The sequence below is a fragment of the Trichomycterus rosablanca genome, chromosome 7 (assembly GCF_030014385.1).
Source record: "Trichomycterus rosablanca isolate fTriRos1 chromosome 7, fTriRos1.hap1, whole genome shotgun sequence".
NCBI lineage: Eukaryota > Metazoa > Chordata > Actinopteri > Siluriformes > Trichomycteridae > Trichomycterus > Trichomycterus rosablanca.
The window spans coordinates 5,377,817-5,401,852 of record NC_085994.1 but is presented as its reverse complement, the minus strand read 5'-3'; the positions used below and the strand labels follow the sequence as shown (position 1 = coordinate 5,401,852).

Sequence of the window (24,036 nt, the reverse complement as noted above, 5' to 3'; positions counted from 1 at the left end):
CCTTCTCACCCTGCTCCTTGGCTTTCAGATGCACTGCGCAGCAACAGAAGAGAATTAAGGGCAGCTGAGAGAAAGTGGAGGAAATCTAAGCTCGGTGTTGATCTCCACTCCTACCACGATCTGCTGTCCAGGTTCTCATCTGACGTGACTGCTGCAAAAACATCTTTTTACAAAGCCAAGCTTGAACAATCTGCTGCTGACCCACGTAAGCTTCATGCTATCTTTTCCTCTCTTCTGAACCCTCCTCCTCCTCCCCCTTCTGCCTCTCTCACTGCTACTGACTTTTCAACATTCTTTCAAGACAAGATCGACAAAATCAATCAATCCTTCTCTCCGACTGACCCACTTTCAACTGACCCTCAACCCACCAACACACTCACCAGCTTCACCCCACTCACCATGGATGAGGTTACACAGCTCCTCTTATCCAGCAATCCCACTACATGTGCACTCGACCCTATACCATCCACCATCCTCAAAGACATCTCACAGGACCTAATCCCCTTCATCACACCCATCATCAACAACTCCCTGATATCAGGTGCTGTCTTTACTACTTTTAAGAAGGCTCATTCCCCTTCTTAAGAAACATACACTAGACACTACAGACATCAACAACTACAGACCTGTCTCACTCCTCTCTTTTCTATCCAAAATTCTTGAACGTGCTGTCTATAACCAACTATCTGCCTTTCTTACTCAGAATGACCTCCACGATCCGTACCAGTCTGGCTTCAAGGCAGCGCATTCTACGGAAACAGCTCTTGTAGCGGTTACTGAGAAGCTTCATGCAGCCAAAGCAGCCAAACTGTCATCTGTCCTTATTCTTCTTGACCTCTCTGCAGCCTTCGACACAGTGAATCACAGCATTCTCTTGTCCACTCTCTCCAAACTTGGAGTAACAGGTTCAGCATTGCAATGGATGGCCTCCTACCTGGAAGGGCGCTCCTACCAAGTGTCATGGAGGGGATCCATATCTCCCCCATGCACTCTCTCAACCGGTGTTCCTCAGGGCTCTGTACTTGGCCCACTTCTTTTCTCTATCTACACCCGCTCTCTGGGCAAGGTCATAGCCTCCCATGGCTTCTCCTACCACTCCTATGCAGATGACACTCAGCTCGTTCTGTCATTTCCTCCTTCAGACACGCAAGTCTCAGCTCGCATCTCAGCATGTCTGCAAGATATCTCACAATGGATGTCGGCTCATCATCTAAAACTTAATCCCAGCAAGACAGAGATGTTGCTCATTCCTGGAGATCAGTCTGCAACCCAGGACCTAGTAATTTCTCTGGATGACTCCCAGATCAGACCATCTGATAAGGTAAGAAGCCTTGGTGTTGTCCTTGATAACCAGCTGACATTCTCTCCTCATATAGCCAACATGACAAGAGCGTGTCGGTTCCTCCTCTACAACATCAGGAAGATTCGGCCATTTCTCTCCAGGGAAGCTACCCAGATTCTTGTGCAATCACTTGTAATCTCACGGTTGGACTACTGCAACTCCCTTCTGGCTGGAGCTCCCATGCCCACGATTAAACCCTTACAGCTCATTCAAAATGCAGCTGCCCGTCTGGTGTTTAACCAACCATAACACTGCCACATCACCCCACTGCTACGTTCTCTTCACTGGCTTCCTGTAGCTGCACTCATTCAGTTTAAAACACTGATGCTCGCCTACAAAGCCAAAAATGGACAAGCCCCAAGCTACCTTCGTGGCCTAATCAAACCCCGCTCTGTACCACGCAACCTCCGAGCCTCTAGTCTCGCTCGACTTGAGCCCCCATCCAGGACTAAAGGAAGACAAGCATCAAGGCTGTTCTCTGTTCTAGTGCCGAAGTGGTGGAATGAACTTCCTCTGTCTGTCCGAACATCTGAGTCTCTTGCTGTCTTTAAAAAACGATTAAAAACCCACCTTTTTACTAAACACTTAGGCTGACTTGTACTTATTTACTAACATTCTAATGTTCCATTTACTAACGTTCCATTCTTTTCCATTTAAAAAAAAAAAGAAAAAAAAAAGGCACTTTGGTTTTAACAGGTTTTAGCAGATTTGTGTTCTTTGACTGGTGTTTACCTAAACTTGAGAAATGAAATGTTCACTATAGAAGCACTTCTGTAAGTCGCTCTGGATAAGAGCGTCTGCTAAATGCTGAAAATGTAAATGAAAATGTAAAATGTAAACAGAAGGTGATCAACAGGAGCTCAGTCTGTAACCACACCGAGGTAATGGTAGTTTTATAGTGGATATTCGCCTAATATTCGAGCTTCTTTCTGCTCGTTCCAGGTAAATAATCACCCCAAACATGAATAAAAGTGCATGTACCCACTGTACAGCAGACAAGGAACAAACTACAATGAAATATACTGTATTCTCCGGTTAGTGCTTTTTTAGAAGGATCATTTGCGTTGAGGAACTAAGGGAGCGTCTAAAAAGTGCATAAACAGACAACTGTCTAAAATACGAGGGTTCTTCAAAAAGTTTCCGCACTTAAAAAAACAACTCAGTTTATTGAGAGATATTTCGAAAACAAATGATATTACCGTCCTACAGTCACCTTCCGATGCATTTTTCCCAGCATTGCACCGACTCTTTAATGCCATCAGCAAAAAATGTTTTTTGGTTGAGCGAGTAGCCACTGATGCAGTGCTGCTTTCACATCATCATCACATGAAAATCTTCTTCCCCTTAAAGCTTCTTTGAGCGTCCAAAAAGGTGAAAATCAGATGGAGCTAAATCCGGGCTATAAGCGCCTCTCAGTCTCTCAGACACGACCGATTACTACTCCTTCCGCCATCACCGCTTCCAACCAAAATGTAAAAGTGCGGAGACTTTTTGAAGATCCCTCAAACAAAAGGTTGTAGCAGTGACCTAGTGGCATGTATCACTTAAACCTGCACATTACAATGTTAAATGACTAAAAAATCACCAAAAATTATTAGATGTAGATTTAAACATAAGAAAATATGTAGTACCTATCAACTACAATACCAATTAAAAGTCCTATTAAAGGTATCAATTAAAAACTAAAAACATCAATAAAAATCAATGTCTAAATGTTAATTATTTAATAGGATTTCAATGTCATGTTTTACACACTTTGGTTACTTTCATGAAAGAAACGGCAGCCACACAAGATTCATCAGTTCACAAGTTTAATGCTGAACACAGTCATGGAAAATTTTGTATCTCTAATTCACCTCACTTTGGACTGTGGGAGGAAACCGGAGCTCCCGGAGGAAACCCACACAGACACAGGGAGAACATGCAAACTCCACACAGAAAGGACCCAGATCGCTCCACCTGGAAATCAAACCCAAGACCTTCTTGCTGTGAGGCGTCAGTGCTACACACTGAACCACCGTGCCGTCCTAATTGTTAGTTGAATGTAAATTGTTATTTGTTAATTAAATAATGATTTTTGCCACAATAAGAGTTACATCCACCAACTAATTCTATTAGTTTTTTTCACCTTAATGATTTAAAAAATCAAGATAAAGTAAATACCACTCAATATGCATCCCCTAAATCAGCATCTTCTAGTACTGATTACAATAGATTTAGCTGTCATGCTTTATGCATTTGCCCATATTAGTGAGACCTCAGTGTGTGCTATTAGTAAATTAAAATCTGCTGGTAGCTCTCTTGACCTGCTGCCCCCAGAAATTCAACTTTAGGTCATTAACGTAATTGACTGGTAGATCTTAGGATGGTAACATTCACCAGACTGGGAAACAGTTAAGTCACAGTTTCTGTATTTATTTTAAATCACGTGTTCCTTGTTTACCTACCCTGGTCATCATCGAGCTCAGGAAAAGAGCACCATCACCCTCTGGTGGAACAAACCAGCCTGTACTGAACAAACCAGTAGTAATGCTCTCTGTTGCTATTTTTCTTGATTAAGGAATATAGACACATAACGCGTGTAAGAATGTAGAGAATATGGGAATATTCTCTAGATTCTGTTTAAGACTAGTAAGATTATTGAAATGAATCTAAGGCAGCATTTAGATAATTCACTATCCTGTAGACATGACATGATGCATGATATGTGTGGTAAGCTATGCTATTTAAAATAAATTCTAGTCAGAATTAAAATGAAATTGTATTGACCAAGTAAGACATACGATAGCTATTAAGGGTTATGACAGAAACTCAGGTAAGGAAAAACAAATTTTTTTTTTATAATAACGTACAAATATAACAAAATGTTGTGTGCTGGTTCCTACCTGGGCGGCATGGTGGCTTGGTGGGTAGCACTGTTGCCTTACAGCAAGAAGGTCCTGGGTTCGATCCCCAGGCGGGGCGGTCCGGGTTTTTTCTATGCAGAGTTTGCATGTTACAAAAACATGCAGTCAGGTTAATTGAAGACACTGAATTGTACTGTAGGTGAATGGGTGTGTGTGTGTGTGTGTGTGTGTGTGTGTGTGTGTGTCTGCCCTGCGATGGACTGGCGCCCCGTTCAGGGTGTTACTGTGTGCCTTGCGCCCATTGAAAAACTGGGATAGGCGCCAGTCTCTAACTGGATAAGCGGTTACGACCCTAACTGGATAAGCGGTTAAGAAAGTGAAGTGAGTGGTTCCTACCTTCCTTATTCACAGAATTAACCACATAAGAATGTCCAAGGGTGTCCAGTCTCATCTAAGAAGGGCCCTGTAGCATGGGTAAAGGATGGGGAAGCAGGATCTACATCTAAATCAGGTAATTTCACCTGTTTTAGAATACATTAAATCATTTACACAGATGAGCCAAAACATTAAGGTTCGATGCACTAAGCCTGTGACATACAGGTATTGGCCTCATCACCAGAATTTACATTATCTACAGTTTTAGTCACGGTAGCTCTTCTGTTGGTTCGTACCAGATGTCTTAGCCTTTAGTCCACTGGCATCAAAGATTCTTGGTAACCCAACAACCTATTCACCACACCTAATCAACCTAAAAACTAGCTGTGCCAACCTTTGCAGTATAAAATGCAACATTATACATGGGCCCATGTATGAGAATAGTTTTTACCCTGCTGTGACTTCTTAATTCTAGGAACTAAAAATAGCCCTGCACTATGTGAACAAACACACTGGGTTGTACTGCTTAATAAGTTCACTCAAATACTGTGGAACCAGGCCATGTATTGCTTAATGGGTTACTCACTCACTCACTTTCTTAACCGCTTATTCAATTAAGGTCGCGGGGGGGAGGGGGGTGCTGGAGCCTATCCCAGCTTTTCAATGGGTGCAAGGCATACAGTAACACCCTGGACGGGGCGCCACTCCACTGCAGGGCAGACACACATACACACACACACACACACACACACACACTCACACCCATTCACCTATAAGGCAATTCGGTGTCTCCAATTAACCTGACTGCATGTTTTTGGACTGTGGGAGGAAACCGGAGCTCCCGGAGGAAACCCACACAGACACGGGGAGAACATGCAAACTCCACACAGCAGAAAGGACCTGGTCCGCCCTGCCTGGGGATCGAACCCAGGACCTTCTTGCTGTGAGGCGACAGTGCTTTATGGGTTAGTAAAAACTCATTGGGAACCAGTGCAGAGATGATAAAACAGCACTAATATGATCAAACTTTCTGGTTTTGAACATCTAGAAAATGCCTTGTTCCACACAGGTATTTAACATTTTCACTCAATATTTAAATTGTTAAACCAAGAAGAATTTATAAATTATTTAAATGAACAATTTTAGTTTTAATTTTGGAATGAGTGAGGCTAATGACATCACAGAACATCTTTATAGTTAATAGTTTAATAGCTGCGGTGATGTAATGTTTTGGCATTATTTCAATTTGGATGAGCATATGTCCTTTCATGCCATATGTTGTAATGTCCTTGTGTGTAAACATCTATTTAATAAACATCTACACTTTGGATCTGCAAATGACAAGTGCACCTCCGTTTCTTGAACATTAACCTTTTATGTCCATGCAGATGCCTGACTGGTTGACAGCACTGCCGAGATTTGAACCCTGGATCTCCAGATTGCACCGGTATTTTACCGCTGCACCATCTGAGCACTTGACAGTAACTATAAATATTTATATAAAAAAAACATTTCACCAAGTTTATTTTTGAATGCTTATTAATGGGATGGAACGCATCCCATTAATAGAGGGAGGGTATACAATGACAAAATGGCACCTAGAAAGAGACCTCCATCAGAGATAAGTGCCTGTTCAGAGAGAAAGAAATGGAGTGGTGAATTTAACAGTGACTCAGTTGCTGTGTACCGCAGTAAGAAGGAGAGAGGAAAAGAGAGAGAGAGAGTGGGAGGGAGAGAGGAGTGAGAAAGCTTTGGCAAGCACACTGAGGAAGTGCATATGTTTAAACTGCTTGTGAGAGTGATTTGCTGCTTTTCTCTAGGATGCCGTTTCTGTCTCCTCTCCTTTCCTTCCCTCTGTCTTTGCCTCCACTTCTCTCGTCCATCGCTCAGAGCTAATCTCTCAGTCTCGCTCAAGAACTCAACACTTATAGTCTGACAATGACACCATCGAATACATCCAGCCATACAAGCCCATCAACCAGCCTGTGGAAGCCCAAGAAGCCTCACCACCATTGGGCTTCACTTCTGAGGACCTGCCTGCTCTAAAGTGGATCCGCTACTTCTTAGACAAGTGAGTACACTCAGGAATCTGACTGCAAGGTGCAACTGATAGTGTTGACTGCAAGCCGAGTGACTGTCAGTCAGTGTTCTGTGTGTATGGGATGATTTGTTTGGATTCTGTATCCATTTGCTTGAATAGTCTGATTGGATAGTGTGAGTAGAGTGTGAATTATCCTATAAGAAAGGGGTATATTTGTAAATATTGTGAATATATATCTTTGTAAAAGAGCTCTGATACTCTTTTAGTAAAGCTACTATGTCTTTACTACTGCAAAGTCTTAAAAATGGACACATGGCAACATGTAAACAAACTTAGTATAAGGTTAAGTTGTAGATTTTGCCTTGACAAGTGCATGTAGAAGACAGTCTAGAGTCAGGAATTAAAACAGCTCACTCCTCATTTGTTTACCTGTCATCATTTATAGTACATAGAGTTTTGCAACCTTAGCTATTGCATTTTTCTGGTATAATGCACTATTAAAGATTAATTATGAGTTTATCCACAAGATGCAGGGCTTATCCGTGCATGAATCAGTTGAAACTGTTTCACAGATTGCCACAGTCTGTGCTAAAATGGAAAAGTACTACGTGGGTGTAGAGGCATGCATCAGAAAAAGAGCTAAGGTGGTGGAAGGGACTTATTTCTATGGAAACTGCACATTCTTTACACCCCCCTTCTCTATTTCTCTGCTGTATCTTGATATAGCTACAGGTAAAAAGGATGCAGTTGCTCTACAGATGCTGTAAGGAACTTAGATCACACTAAGTTGCACGTACACAACAGCACTAGCACTTAGACACTAGTTGAGCTCACATCAAAGTTTTCTTTAAAGATAAAATGTTGTCCTTTTCAGGGTTAAACTCCATGTTACCTAGGCTATAAAGCACAGAGAAGTCAGTAAAATGCAATGCATTAAAGTTCCTTTACAAAGAGATATGCTCTCTGCACATATGCAATATCAGTATGACTGTAAAACAAGTGCTGCATCAAATTAGGGGCACACCCAAGATTTTAATCAATGCTATTACTGTGGCATTACTTTTAAATAAGTAAAAATGTGCATCATGGTGTGCTGGATGTTTTGACTGGAGTTCAGCAGGTGAAGGCTGACTGGTTTCCACTGCACCGAATCAGTGCATGTTAATGTGAGTCGTGAGGAGCTTGAGGCTTTCCTTAATCCCGTCACTGACCCGCCTGCTTTTAAAAAAAACGTTCCTCTACCCTAAATCTAAGTCGTGTATGATTTAACACAGCTTGTATGACTGTATCCACCGCTCAGGTATCTGTAATGGAGTCGTGACTGATTCTGTCAGAAAATGCTCTTGAGGCGTCGTGACCATGGAGACGGTGGATGAACGAGAGCGAACCGTTCACTACATGCAGCATGAAAATATGGGAAGCCAATGGGGACATTTCAAAACCCTACATTATTTATTTATTAGGATTTTAACGTCATGTTTTACACTTTGGTTACATTCATGGCAGAAACGGTACTTACTCGTTCACAAATTTAATGTCAAACATAGTCATGGACAATTTTGTATCTCCAATTAACCTAACTTGAACGTCTTTGGGAGGAAACCGGAGCTCCCGGAGGAAACCCACGCAGACCGTGCAAACTCCACACAGAAAGGACCCGGACCTCCCCACCTCGGAATCGAACCCAGGACCTTCTTGCTGTGAGGCGACAGTGCTACCCAACGAGCCACCGTGCCACCCGACACAACTCATTATTATGGCCATGAAAGCAGTTTTGAGTCATGCCACATAATCAGCAAATAAACTCAGACAAACTGTGGCATTAAAACAATGCTTCACTGGTATTAGAAGGTCCAATTAGTATGAGAAAAACATTTCTTACACCATTGCCACAATATTAGCCAAAACTGTTGATACACGGCATGTTGGATCCATGGAATCATGCCCTACCAGTACATTATAAGTGAAACATTGTCTAATCTTCTGCTGTAGCCAATCTGTTTTAATATTTCACATTTCGTTGCATTCTGAGTTGCTATTCTTGCTTACCAGAGTATAGAGAGCGATTATTTGATTTAGCATTTAGACTTCTTTCAGCTCAAACCAGGCTGGCTGTGCCGCCCCAAACACTACATCAAAAAGAGTCTGCGTGCGTTTCCTCCGGGAGCTCCGGTTTCCTCCCACAGTCAAAAGACGTTCAGGTGAGGTGAATTGGAGATACAAATGTAAATGTAAATTAATTGATTAATTAAATTAATTAATAGATTAATAGATTAGTAAGATATACTTCACCCTGTACTTTCTGTGTAAGCTTGAAAATCTCTAGAAATAATGTTTAAATGATTCAAAATAAAGAACATACTTTTATTTCATATATTTTACTAGAATCGTGTGATCTGTCTGCTGCTTTTGGGTGTGTATTCCCACAGTTGGGGTTTCTGGCTGGAGTTTATGCTTGCTTAGTAGATAGTGGTTACTGCAGATAAATAAATTAGGAAAGTTTTACAAATTATAACTTTAACAATAACCTTTTCTGAAAAATAAATGTTTACCACACCATTATGTACTACAGACCTTCAAAGGACGTGTGACACAAATCTTTTTGTTTTTGCATTTTTCCCAATTTTCCTCCCAATCTAGTCGTATCCAATTACCTGATTGCATTACGCTTCCTCTCTACTGATGCTGATCCGCACTACTGATTGAGGAGAGCGAGACTGACACACGCCCCCTCCGACGTGTGAAGTAGCCGACTTCATCTTTTCACCTGAGTTCATATGAGGATTGTCATTATTCCTCGACTTTGTGCAGACGCCATCACACACCCAGCAGAGGTTATAATTGCATTATGAGGTCCCTATCTGGCTTCCCACTCTGTATGAACAACAGGCCAATCATTGTTCATGTGGCCGCCCAGAGCTGAGTTTCGAACCGACAAGTTCAAAATGTCTTCAAAAAGCTCTGGTGTGCTATCATGTTTTACCGCTGTGCCACCTGAGCGGTGATTTACAGGAGTGTATGTTATGAGCTCTACAGTGCATAAGTTGGTAGTCTTTCTTTAATCATCAAATATAGGTTTTTAATCTATTTGAATGAGAATCTAACTTTATTAACTGATTAGATTTGTTGTAAACATAATGGTCTTTGTTGTACTTTGTTGGGAGATTTTCTGGCAAAACGTCTTCTTTTTGGACTTAGTAGCAGGTTGAACTCCAACTGAAATTTCTGTTGATGCTAAAAACAAAACAAAGAAACTATTCAGAAAGTCATAGCATGAAAGTGAATGTAACTTAAATGTATATCTGTACATTTAAGTGTTTCTTAGTTGTCTGTTTTTGACAAAGGACTGTTGTCAAATTGTGTCTATCACTAGATAGTAATCGATTACTTTTGCTGTTTAATTGTTGTTACTTGCTAAGCACCATGATTTGATAGTGCCTGCCTTAAATATTAAAAATTAGCTACTTCTACTGCTGGACATTTGCAGATTATTGGCTTAACCACATAACAGCAGCGGCACCTTCTACTGCATTGTTAGTGGCTTTGTCTCTTGGGTTAAATTGCAGTGAAGCTAATGTGAGTTATAGATTGCAGTAGTCAGTGTGGCTTTGTAAAAATGTTTTGTTGTGTTGGGTTTTGGGTCAGTCCCAGTTACTGCATGGCTCTGGCCTAGACACCTACACACTACCTACACACTACCTACACTACTGCTGTAAAGAGAAGCATGAATTGTTTGAAAATGCATACATTATAAACCATTAAGATCAAAATCGTGATTGATTTGCATCCCTAAAGGCAGTGCATTACCATTAGAGAGGAAACACCATTTTGTGAGCAGAGTTATTATAAAACAGGGTCCAGCTCTGATGTCATCATTTTCTAATGTGGTGGTCAGAAATCTGTAGGTGTTGGATGTCTTCTGGTTTTTATTGTCAGTGGTTTTTAGTTGAAGGCCGAAGACTAAAAGTCTTTTCTTCAGCCATTGCTATAGAATAAAATGACTTTATTTGTCATATATACATATATAGATGTACAGTACAACAAAATTCTTTCTTCGCATATCCCAGCTTGTTTGGACGCTGAGGTTAGAGCGCAGGGTCAGCTATTGTATGGCACCCCTGGAGCAGAGAGGGTTAAGGGTTCAAGGGCCCAACAGTGGCTGCATGGCAGATTCGAACTCTCAAACTTTCAGTTGATAGCCCAAAGCCCTACCCACTAGGCTACCACTGTCCCTATACAGTTATATAGTTGCTAGCAAACAAATAGCAGTATATAACCGTATAAGTTGCTACATTAGATCATTATTGGCTTTGTTGTGTGGTTGCCCACTGGTATTAAAAATGTTTCATTTGAACTGTTATGGGGTGGTTTCCCACACAGAGTTTAAGCTCAGTCCTAGACTAAAACATATTTTTAAACCTGATTAACAGAAATCTGCTTAATCAATCATGAATTATATGAGCTATATAATATAAGAAGTATTAGAGCTCTGGCAGGACTAAATTTGGGCTTAAAATAAACCTCTGAGGAGGCCAGATTAACTTTAGATTAATGTTGTTTGTCAAAGAAGACAGACTGATTACCTGGGCTATGTCATCGAAAATCAACAAATACCTCCAGCTAGACAACATTTTGATTACATTAGTTTTTGTCATCTAGATTGTTTTAAAATGTATAATGTATATGCCTTGAAGATCATCTCACTAATGGAACACAAGCTTTTATCCCAACGAGAGTGGCCTGTAACAGTTTGTCTTCGGGTGCTCATAACCCTAAGTGACATTTTTCATAGAGAAACTGGGGTTTAATGTGGTGTTAGTAAACCAAAAGTATGTAAAGTCATTCACGCAGCATGCAGGGTCATTTGTGAACGACAAGGACAGTTCACACACTTTCCTGATGCTACAACCCAGGTGTGGTGTACAATTCTATTAATATGGAAACTTTTCAGAAATCACATATGCTGCAAAGATGGAATGCATATTGCCATAAAATGGCCATCTACTTTTAATCCAGAGGAATGCAGGAAAAATGAATGTTGAAAATGCATGTTGAAAATGTGCTACTTATGATTCACATGTTTTTCTTTAATTCATTTTGCTATAATCAGTTTAAAAATAAGATAATGTATTATTGCTTGGTGACAGTGGGTACGCTCAGAGGAATTTCTGGTTTACACCATGGACTTTGGTTCAACTTTGGTTCAGCCAATTCAGACTAGCACAGGAGGCTTTGAGCTTGTTTACTTTAGTTCAGGACTTCATAGTCTAGGTATTAATAATCAGTAGTGAGTTTGTGTTTCAGAAAGCCCTTTTTAAAGACATTAAGGCCTCCTCCTGGCTTGAGTTAAACCCTGACTGGGAATCCGCAACTATGAGTCTCATGGAACAGTGGAAATTAAGTGACTTTCTTTAACAACAATTTTACTAGTGACATTAATAACAGAAATATATTTCAGTTAGCACAGATTTTTCAACAGTGTCTTGTGCCCTGTGTATGCCCTGGCAGGGATGTTACCAATTTGCCACACTGACAGTGGTAGCCTAGTGGGTACTGTATATGTATATATGACAAATAAAGGCATTCTATTCTATAACTCATTAGACATGAGCTTCAGGATGGGAAGTGGGTATATACATTCATGGGATCCACTTGAGTTTTGCTTATACTATTGTGTTGTGGATATAGTTTTGAATGTTGTTTTCTTTGAATAACTGTAACACTTTCAGTTCCTTCATTGTGGGTTCTCTGACAACATGCTGGGTTGTCAAAAACTATACATAAATTTATTAATGTAGTGGTGTAAAAAGCTCTATAATGTTAAAGCTCTATAAAAAAGCTATATGACAAAAATGATTTGTCATATATACACATGAACAGTACAACTAAATGCTTTCCTTTTGTGTATCTGAGCACAAGGTTAGTCAGTTATATGGCGCCCAATAGAGCTGGTACTGTTGAAAGCTTTGCTTAAGGGCCCAACAGTGGCTTATTTTCTCTATATATTTTATTTATGGTTTTAAGAGTTTAAACATTAAGCAGAACAATAATACAAACATAGAAAAAAACACAACACAATTTAATTCACACCAAAATAAGGTTTTAAATAATAATGATAATATAACAATACATGAGAAATAATTTAAATAATAAAAAGTAAGAAAAAGAAATCTAGGGTCCCCTTAATTTGTCCAAAAACCTGTCCCACATCCCATGAGAAGACCTCTGAGTTTTCACAACCTTTCACTTGCTCCATCAGGGCTACTTGAGTCATCTTCGATAGCCATCTTTTAAAACACAGGGTCAATGGAGATTTCCAATATAGAAGAATGATTTTTTTTGCCTGCAACCATACTAGTCATTAAGATCTGTTGCTGGGTTTGGGAATATTTAGCCATAGATCAACCACTAACCTTTAGATTGATAGCCCGGAGTCCAAACCACTGAGTAGAGATGTTCACATACTTTTGGCTATACACCGCTCAACCATAACATTAAAACCACCTCCTTGTTTCTACACTTACTGTCCATTTTATCAGCTCAACTTACCATATAGAAGAACTTTGTAGTTCTACAATTACTGACTGTAGTCCATCTGTTTCTCTGCAGACTTTGTTAGCCCCCTTTCATGCTGTTCGTCAATGGTCAGGACCCCCACATGACCACCACAGAGTAGGTATTATTTGGGTGGCGGATCAGCACTCAGCACTGCAGTGACAATGACATGGTGGTGGTGTGTTAGTGTGTGTTGCACTGCTCACTCTATTAGACACTCCTAACTAGTTGGTCCACCTTGTAGATGTAAAGTCTCATCTATTGCTGTTGTTTGAGTTGGTTATCATCTAGACCATCAGTGGTCACAGGACACTGCTCACAGGGCGCTGTTGGCTGGATATTTTGGTTGGTGGACTATTCTCAGTCCAGCAGTGACAGTGAGGTGTTTAAAAACTCCAGCAGCATTTCTGTGTCTGATCCACTCATACCAGCACAACACACACTAACACACCACCACCATGTCATTGTCACTGCAGTGCTGAGAATGATCCACCACCTATATAATACCTGTTCTGTAGTGGTCCTGTGGGGGTCCTGACCATTGAGGAACAGGGTGAAAGCAGGCTAAAAAGGTATGTAGAAAAATAGATGGACTACAGTCAGTAATTGTAGAACTACAAAGTGCTTCTATATGGTAAGTGGAGCTGATAAAATGAGTGAGTGTAGAAACAAGGAGGTGGTTTTAATGTTATGACTGATCGGTGTATAATGTATGCTGATGGCAAGTGTGTGTATATGGTATGTGGGCTTGTGTTCTGTGGTTAGATGTGGTTAGTCTGTGGTACATGAAACAAAACTCGAAACTGCAGAAAAGCAGATACGTTTAAAGATTTCTCAACATTTCTTTTGCTTTTGTTTCCTCTAAAGGCCAAGGTCTGCATTATTCATCTTTAGGACCAAGGGCACACTAAGGAAAAAACAGACTTCAACTGAAACAGCGTTACAAAATACATTTGAAGGTATAGCACTTCTTACTTTAGATCTGATGCCGAGCTGTCTGTCAGATTTTGAATAATTAAATTACTGATATGTGAGTGCTGTTCACAATTTATTATTTAATAAGAACTGCATTTAAAATCACATTAAGTAAATGTAATGAATGTATTATCTAAAATTTAATCTATAAAGACCAAAGTGTCTAGAAGTGAAGAAATATTAAATATTAATATAGCGCGATGATGTCCAACCTTGATGCCATTGAAGCAGATGGAGCAGGAGATCTCTAAAGTACAGCGGACAATGTCTGATTTGGAGTCAGTTCTCCAGCAAAAGGACGTTGAGCTTAAAGCCTCCGAGACACAGAGAAGCATACTGGAACAGGACCTGGCCACCTACATCACTGAATGCAGTGTAAGTTTATGAATACGGATAAATCTACTGCAGTGTATATTTTCCAATTCTACTGTATCTTCATAATAAAGTATTGTATTGTGTGTGTAGAGCCTGAAGCGCAGTTTGGAGCAGGCTCGTATGGAGGTCTCTCAGGAGGACGATAAAGCTCTGCAGCTGCTCCACGACATCCGCGAGCAAAGTAACAAACTGCAGGAGATTAAGGAGCAGGTACAGAAAGCCTCCACTTATAGACTATTATATCCTAAAGAGGGATTGTCACATTTGGCAATATTGAACCTCATTAAACCTCCGTTTCCATAAAAGTTGGGACATTTTGTAAAATGCAATAAATACTAGAACATGTGATTTGTTGATTCTCTTGAACCTTCTAAAGGATAGTTCAGAAAACCATTGTCACATAACACAGTTTCAAGAAATGAAACCTGGAACTCTGTGGTGCAAAAAAATGAAAGCCATACAACTATTCTATGCAGAAAGGCTCATCTTGGTGCTGCTGGAGTTTTTAAATACCGTGTCCACTTACTGTCCACTCTATTGAAAACTCCTACCTAGTTGCTCCACCTTGTAGATGTAAAGTCAGAGACCATCGCTCATCTATTGCTGCTGTTTGAGTTGGTCATCTTCCAGACCTTCATCAGTGGTCACAGGATGCTGCCCACGGAGCACTGTTGGCTGGATATTTTTTGTTCTCAGTCCAGCAGGGACAGTGAGGTGTTTAAAAACTGCATCAGCGCTGCTGTGTCTTATTTACTCATACCAGCACAACACACACTAACACACCACCACCATGTCAGTGTCACTGCAGTGCTGAGAATGACCCACCACCCAAATAATACCTGGGCCAAAAGACAGTGGAAACATGCTGTCGTCAGTTGAGTCCAGACTTATTTTAGGATAAAAGGACAAAACGGATAAAACGGACCAACCAGACTATAAGTAAATGGTGCAAAAGGTCACATCTGTAATAATATGTGCATCAGTGGCAAAAGCATCAGTGACTCATATACTCCTGTCGACATTGAGGCGTACTGTATATTGGGATTTTAAAGAGACACATGCTGCCATCAAGGAGACGTTTTTTTCTGGAATGTCCATTGTTACTTTAGTAAGACAATGCCATGCTTCATTCTGAATGCTCTAGAACAGTGTGGGTTTGTGCTTGACTAACCTGTCTGCAGTTTAAATCTATCTACTATTATTAAAATGTATAGCCCATCATGAAGAGAAGAATCAGACAATGAAAGCCATGGACTGTTGAGCAGCTGAAGTCTTAAATAAACCAATAATTGGAATAAATTTCTCTTGTAAAATGGCAACAATCAGCGTCCTTAGTTTCCAGACCATTAAACATTGTAATTAGTTTTCAAAGACATGACCCTAAGTGAGCGTGCTGCACTCTTAACTGTTTTTGCATTAGTTGCAGGCATCAAATTCTAAATTCATGTAAAAGTAATTAAGTCTATCAGTGAAAACTTAGGAATTCTTTTCTTAGTACTTTTTTAAATTAGATAAAAGTTCAAGAAAATTTACAAGGTTGCACTGTATCTGTGTTCTCGTTTCCCATAGTGCACATGCTATGCATATGCTCGAAAGGCACATATTTAGACAACATTTATTGTTATTCTGCTATTTTTCATTATTTCAATGAGGTTATGATGATAAAGTGCTACAGATATTATTCATACACTGAAGCTAAACCATCATACATCTACATGAAAGCTTTGAAAGATGATTCTGATTAACAACTGATCTTATATTATTCACTTACTCACTCAGTCGGTCTTATAAAGCCTACAGATGGATTTTTGTAAATGATGGATGGCACCACACTATTATATTTGCACTGTCATCAGTATAGAATGGACTTTAGTCTGGGGTGTTTACTCCCTGCAGTGCATGTGTTAATTATATGCACACCAGACGCAACACCTTTCCTTCCACAGCAGATTTGTGCATTGATATTTTGCTTTAATAAAAAACACCTGACACATTGTGGCTGGGAAAGGTGCCCAAGTGATATTACTCGCTGTAATTGCTCGACTTGCCGTGAGCTTAAACAGATCACTTGTAGTTTGGTGCTTTAATCTGTTCTAACAACTGCAGCAACCCCATAAAATGAAATCATGTTTTACTGCATTGTTGGAGGGATAGATAGATAGATAGATAGACAGACAGACAGACAGACAGACAGACAGACAGACAGACAGGAAAATATAGATAGATAGATAGATAGATAGATAGATAGATAGACGGACGGACGGACGGACGGACGGACAGATAGATAGAAAGAAAAATATAGATAGATAGATAGATAGATAGACAGACAGACAGACAGACAGACAGACAGATAGACAGATAGATAGATAGATAGAAAGAAAAATATAGATAGATAGATAGATAGACAGACAGACAGACAGACAGACAGACAGATAGATAGATAGATAGATAGATAGATAGAAAGAAAAATATAGATAGACAGACAGACAGATAGAAAGAAAAATACAGATAGATAGACGGACGGACGGACGGACGGACGGACGGACAGACAGACAGATAGAAAGAAAAATATACAGGGGTTGGACAAAATAACTGAAACACCTGTCATTTTAGTGTGGTAGGTTTCATGGCTAAATTGGACCAGTCTGGTGGCCAATCTTCATTAATTGCACATTGCACCAGTAAGAGCAGAGTGTGAAGGTTCAATTAGCAGGGTAAGAGCACAGTTTTGCTCAAAATATTGCAATGCACACAACATTATGGGTGACATACCAGAGTTCAAAAGAGGACAAATTGTTGGTGCACGTCTTGCTGGCGCATCTGTGACCAAGACAGCAAGTCTTTGTGATGTATCAAGAGCCACGGTATCCAGGGTAATGTCAGCATACCACCAAGAAGGACAAACCACATCCAACAGGATTAACTGTGGACGCAAGAGGAAGCTGTCTGAAAGGGATGTTCGGGTGCTAACCCGGATTGTATCCAAAAAACATAAAACCACGGCTGCCCAAATCACGGCAGAATTAAATGTGCACCTCAACTCTCCTGTTTCCACCAGAACTGTCCGTCGGGAGCTCCACAGGGTCAATATACACGGCCGGGCTGCTATAGCCAAACCTTTGGTCACTCGTGCCAATGCCAAACGTCGGTTTCAATGGTGCAAGGAGCGCAAATCTTGGGCTGTGGACAATGTGAAACATGTATTGTTCTCTGATGAGTCCACCTTTACTGTTTTCCCCACATCCGGGAGAGTTACGGTGTGGAGAAGCCCCAAAGAAGCGTACCACCCAGACTGTTGCATGCCCAGAGTTAAGCATGGGGGTGGATCAGTGATGGTTTTGGCTGCCATATCATGGCATTCCCTTGGCCCAATACTTGTGCTAGATGGGCGCGTCACTGCCAAGGACTACCGAACCATTCTGGAGGACCATGTGCATCCAATGGCGGTGCCGTGTATCAGGATGACAATGCACCAATACACACAGCAAGACTGGTGAAAGATTGGTTTGATGAACATGAAAGTGAAGTTAAACATCTCCCATGGCCTGCACAGTCACCAGATCTAAATATTATTGAGCCACTTTGGGGTGTTTTGGAGAAGCGAGTCAGGAAACGTTTTCCTCCACCAGCATCACGTAGTGACCTGGCCACTATCCTGCAAGAAGAATGGCTTAAAATCCCTCTGACCACTGTGCAGGACTTGTATATGTCATTTCCAAGACGAATTGACGCTGTATTGGCCGCAAAAGGAGGCCCTACACCATACTAATAAATTATTGTGGTCTAAAACCAGGTGTTTCAGTTACATTGTCCAACCCCTGTAGATAGATAGATAGATAGATAGACGGACAGACAGACAGATAGACAGACAGTTAGATAGATAGACAGACAGACAAACGGACGGACAGACAGAGAGACAGATAGATAGATAGATAGATAGATAGATAGATAGATAGATAGATAGATAGATAGATAGATAGACAGACGGATGGATAGATAGATAGACAGACAGACAGACAGACAGATAGATAGACAGACAGATGGATAGATAGACAGAACAGATGGATAGATAGACAGACAGACAGACAGACAGACAGACATATAGATAGATAGATAGATAGATAGATAGATAGATAGATAGATAGATAGACGGACGGACGGACGGACGGACGGACGGACGGACAGACGGATGGACGGACGGACAAATGCATGGACAGACAGAGAGACAGATAGATAAATAGATGGACAGATGGATGGATAGATAGATAAACAGACAGACAGGCATCTGTATGATGGACGGATAGACAGACAGATAAATAGACAGATAGATAGACAGACAGGCAGACAGACAGACAGAGATAGATAGATAGATAGATAGATAGATAGATAGATAGATAGATAGATAGATGGATAGATGGATAGACGGATAGACGGATGGATGGATGGATACTTTATTGGTCCCAAAGGAAATTAGATAAGACGGTTGTTACAGTTATCCATTATAAGTACAGGAACCATTAGTTGTAGTTGTTGTGTATGTTTTTATTTTTGTATTTGTATTGTTAATTATTTACAGTGTGTATTTTCATTGTCATGTCATCTTTCTGGGGCTTTAATTTCCTGTGGGATCAAGTGCGTTATATTATGTTTTTATATTTCTTCATTACATTTTGCCGTGTAAACCAGTGGCTCAAGAGCAGCATGTTGTGTTTGGAAAATAAATCCATATATAATATGAAAAATGTGGAGAAAACACACACACACACACACACAGTTCTGCTGCTTCAGCTCCTCACACCATTGCACTGTGGTTACCATAGCAACCGGAAAAATGGTAGTCAGGAGTAGAGATTGTGCAGATGCAGTGAGGAGGACGGCATGACGTGCTGGCAAAAAGGGCTTTAACAGCTTTTAAACAGCTTAGTGTTTACCACCTTTGAGAATAAAGCATTTATGGACAATTTCGAAGGTTTGAACACTGTGCCACTGTGTCTTTCCCCACCAGTATATAGTATATGAATATAAGGTGTGAGACATTTAAAGGGCTTTTGAATATGACATTGCACAAATACTGATGTTGAATGACATTGTGTTACTCACTTTACATATCAGATGTGTCTTCACAAGCAATTAATTATCACATCATTTATGTTTGAAGTGCTAAACTGGTGTTCTGCCAGGCAAATATCACCAGGCCTGGTCTAATTCTTATTGTACTAGTAATCTTTTCTTTTTATACTAGTAAACAGTGCATACACTGCTCAGCCATAACATTAAAATCGCCTCCTTTCTACACTCACTGTCCATTTTATCAGCTCCACTTACCATATAGAAGCATTTTGTACTTCTACAATTACTGACTGTAGTTCATCTGTTACTCTGCAGACTTTGTTAGCCCCATTACATGCTGTTCTTCAATGGTCAGGACCCCCACAGGACCACCACAGAGCAGGTATTATTTAGGTGGTGGATCATTCTCAGCACTGCAGTGACACTGACATGGTGGTGGTGTGTTAGTGTGTGTTGTGCTGGTATGAGTGGATAAGACACAGCAGTGCTGATGGAGTTTTTAAACACTTCACTGTCACTGCTGGACTAAGAATAGTCCACCAACCAAAAATATCCAGCCAAAAGCGCTTTATGGGCAGCGTTCTGTGACCACTGATGAAGGTCTAGAAGATGACCAACTCAAACAGCAGCAATAGATGAGCAATCGACTCTGACTTTACATCTACAAGGTGGACCAACTAGTTAGGAGTGTCTAATGGAGTGGACAGTGAGCACTCCTGTGTCTGATCCACTCATACCAGCACAACACACACTAACACACCACCACCATGTGAGTGTCTGCAGTGCTGAGAATGATCCACCACCTAAATAATACCTGCTCTGTGGTGGTCCTGTGGGGGTCCTGACCATTGAAGAACAGGGTGAAAGCAGGCTAAAAAAATATGCAGAGAGACAGATGGACTACAGTCTTATGCAGTGCTATCTAGGAAGTTGAAGGTCACGCACATTCAACAGCTATCCATGACCTACATGGACTGAGATGGTCTCCAGATTCCTTTAATCTGTTCGTAATATTATGCACAGTAGATGGTAAAAAAAAACCTACATTATTTTGAGTGTCGTTGAGAAATTCTCTTTTCTTTTTTTTCCCTGTTGTGTTGCAGGAGTATCATGCCCAGTTGGAGGAAATGCGAGTGTCCATCCGTCAGCTGGAGGAGAATCTCTCTGCTGCCCGGCGTCGGAGTGACCTGTATGAGTCCGAGTTAAAAGAGTCACGCCAGACCAGCGAAGACCTGAAAAGAAAGGCGGCGGATTATCAGCTGAAAATTCAAAAGGTTAAAAAACAAAAACACATAAGGCTGATTGTTAATTTATTTATTGTCTGTTTTACCACCGCTTTATCCTGTTCAGGGTCGAGGTGGGTTCAGTTTACTGGGCGAAAGTTAGAAAACACCCCAGACATGTCGCCAATACATCACAGGGCAAACACACACACACACACACACAGGGTAATTTATTTTGTTTCATGCATTTTCTCCCTTTTTCTCCCGACTTTTAGCACGTCCAATTGCCCGATTGCGTCATGGTTCCTCTCCACTAATGCCAATCCCCGCTCTGATTAAGGAGAACGAAGCTAACCTACGCCCCCTCTGACACATGGGCAGTAACCGTATGCATTTTTTCACCTGCACGAGGCGAGTGCTAATGCGGATCAGCCCTGTGTATGGAGAGACACACCCCAAACAACGCACTCTTTCCTCGTCTCTGTGCAGGTGCCATCAATCAGCCAGCAGATGTCGTAGCTGCATTAGTTATGAGAGAGTCCCTATCCGGCTTACTACTACCCCACCCCCTATATGAACAACAGGCCAATCGTTGTTCATGGGGCCGCTCAGCCCAGGCGATGTATTCGAGATCCCGTGTGTTTTGCCGCTGCACCACCTGTGTGTCCACACCCAGGGTAATTTTAGTAGCTCCAGTTAATCTGACTGCATGTCTTTGGACTGTGGAAGGAACCAGAGCATCCGAAGGAAACCCACACGGACACAAGGAGAACATGCAAACTCTATACAGAAAGGACTTGGACCATTCAATCTGGGAATCAAACCTAGGACCTTCTTGTTTGATTGTCAATTGATTATCTTTTTTGTATCTGTTTTGTACAATTTTTTACAGGCCAAAGAGCAAGGCAAGGCTGAGATGGAGGAGCTTTTAACTAAACTGCAAAAGGTTTGCCAAATATTTTCTATAGCATCTGTCTCAATTTAAATAATACAATAAATTAAAGTTCATGTTGTAGTAATTATTACTATACTTTATGTGAATGATTTTTTTTTCTCTTTTTTCAGAACAGTGAAGAGCAACAAGGAAAGATTGAAGAGCTGAAGGACAAGCTTGACAAGGTGAACTGTTTGCTTATTATAGGTTTCTATTTACATATACTGTACCATAAAATGAATTCATAATGAAATGAATACACAGCAGATGTACGTAGTTCTATATTTCCAGCTGTAGATCAAATTCTATTTGATTTATTTGATTTTAGGCAGTGAAAGCGAGTACCGAGGCCACCGAGTTGCTGCAGAATGTACGCCAAGCTAAAGAGCGCCTGGAACGGGATTTAGAGAGGATGCAAACCAGAGAGGAATCCACTGACAGCCTGCGCAGACGCCTGCGAGAGACCGAGGTCAGATAGGAAAATATTAAGCTAAGGCATCTTAAATAGAATAGAACATGCAAAGTACAATTTTCCATGTCCAGTTTCCTCCCACAGTTTAAAGACGTGCAAGTGAAGTGAACTGGAGATACTAAATTGTCTGTGACTGTGTTTGACATTAAAAACTTGAACTGATTAATCTTGTGTAACCAGTAATTAACTGTCCTGTCATGAATGTAACCAAAGTGTAAAACATGATGTTAAAGTCCTAATAAATTAATTAATAAAATAAACAATTAAGGCTTAAGGATGGAGGTGGGACCTGAGCCAACACCTCTCTGATCACTAGTCCAGGACCTTAAACCCTGGACTACCACCGGTCATTTCTGGATCATGGTTTGACACTAAAATGGACTAAAATGAATAATCTGTTTATTTTATTTTTTTATTGTGATGGGACTGTGATGTTCATTGTTCTGTGTGTGTCTGATAAAGCAGGATGGTAGAAAGACCCTGGAGAATCAAGTAAAGAGGCTGGAGATTGTGGAGCGCAGGGAGATCAAACTGAAAGAGGACATCCAGACCAAATCACAGCAAATACAACAGATGGCTGATAAGATCATGGTAAGGGACGGCAGGTCACCCACTGATACACATGCACACAGATAGTCTTTGTCTCTTCTGTCTGACTGAGCACTGGTCCCTGCTACTGTCAGTGTGATCTCTGTACCTGTCTTGGTTCTAAATGTGGTACACTGCAAAGATCATAACTTTATTGGCTAGGCTCGTAGCTCCAAATTAATTTATTCTTTATTTATTAAGATTTTAACATCATGTTTTACACACTTTGGTTACATTCATAACAGGACAGTTAATTACTGATTACACAAGATTCATCAGCTCAAGTTTTTAATATCAAACACAGTCATGGACAATTTAGTATCTCCAATTCACATGATTTGCACGTCTTTGGACGGTGGGAGGAAACCGGAGCTCCCAGAGGAAACCCACACAGACACGGGGAGAACATGCTGGTCCTTATTGCTATGAGGCGACAGTGCTACCCACTGAGCCACCATTCTGCCCCAAAATTAATTGAATTCTATTTGCTAATGTGTTAATTTAAATTAGTTCTGTAGAAAGTCGTTGATGTTTGGGGTCAATGTTTGGGAACATAGAGGCAGTGTTCATTGGTTTGGTTGTACCTGGCTAGCCGTAGTGGCCAAATGGTCTAAAATGCATTCATTTATTCATTATGGTTCTTAAATTCAACATTAACTGCATTTTCTTTTCAACTTTTCAGCCTTTTTGTTTGTTGTATCACTCTTATTAACCCTTTAATAGTCTCACCAAGAAAATATTACTTAAAAAATATTTCTTTGCATGTCTTAGTTTCTTGGGACTATACCAATGACAAACAATGAATATTTTTTACTAGTTCACACAGTATTTTTTTTAATGAGCCCCCAAACAGTTAAGATGACAACAAAAATTATGCAACTGTCATGGATGATTTTTCAGCTGCAGCTTCAAGCTGACATATAGGTTAGAAAGACACTTTTCTTAAAACCCACTACTAATATTTTTGAGTTGAACTCATGTCAACCAAGGAGTAGATACGGCCCAACCAAGATTATTTAAATATAGCTTATTTTACCCAAGTACAATGGAACCCTGATTTAATGGACTAAAGGGGGAGCACTAATCTGTAGAATGTGATTGTCCGAAACACGAGTTTTTTTTTCCAGTCCACAAAAGGGCTAAACATGCACATATGATCAACAGTAAAATAAACAATGTAAATAGATATGTAAACTTGTCATGTAAAACCTGTAAATAAATATTAAAATTGATGTACTGT

General features: G+C 40.5%; 1 protein-coding gene across 6 annotated transcripts in view; it reads left to right on the top strand.

Annotated features, from left to right (window-relative positions):
- Positions 1–6,436: 6,436 nt before the first annotated feature.
- The window catches only part of LOC134318121 (citron Rho-interacting kinase), a 60,962-nt gene continuing 43,362 nt past the window's right edge, over positions 6,437–24,036 (top strand). For 3 of the 6 annotated variants that reach the window (XM_062998886.1, XM_062998887.1, XM_062998882.1), the window contains exons 1-9: positions 6,437–6,634; positions 14,027–14,118; positions 14,363–14,509; positions 14,600–14,719; positions 20,683–20,853; positions 21,695–21,748; positions 21,868–21,921; positions 22,065–22,205; positions 22,671–22,799. In XM_062998886.1, coding sequence (XP_062854956.1) covers positions 14,366–14,509; positions 14,600–14,719; positions 20,683–20,853; positions 21,695–21,748; positions 21,868–21,921; positions 22,065–22,205; positions 22,671–22,799 — 813 coding nt within the window. In that variant the 5' untranslated portion in view covers positions 6,437–6,634; positions 14,027–14,118; positions 14,363–14,365. The remainder of the gene's footprint in view (positions 6,635–14,026; positions 14,119–14,362; positions 14,510–14,599; positions 14,720–20,682; positions 20,854–21,694; positions 21,749–21,867; positions 21,922–22,064; positions 22,206–22,670; positions 22,800–24,036) is intronic. The other 3 variants (XM_062998888.1, XM_062998885.1, XM_062998883.1) reach the window with 2 other exon arrangements.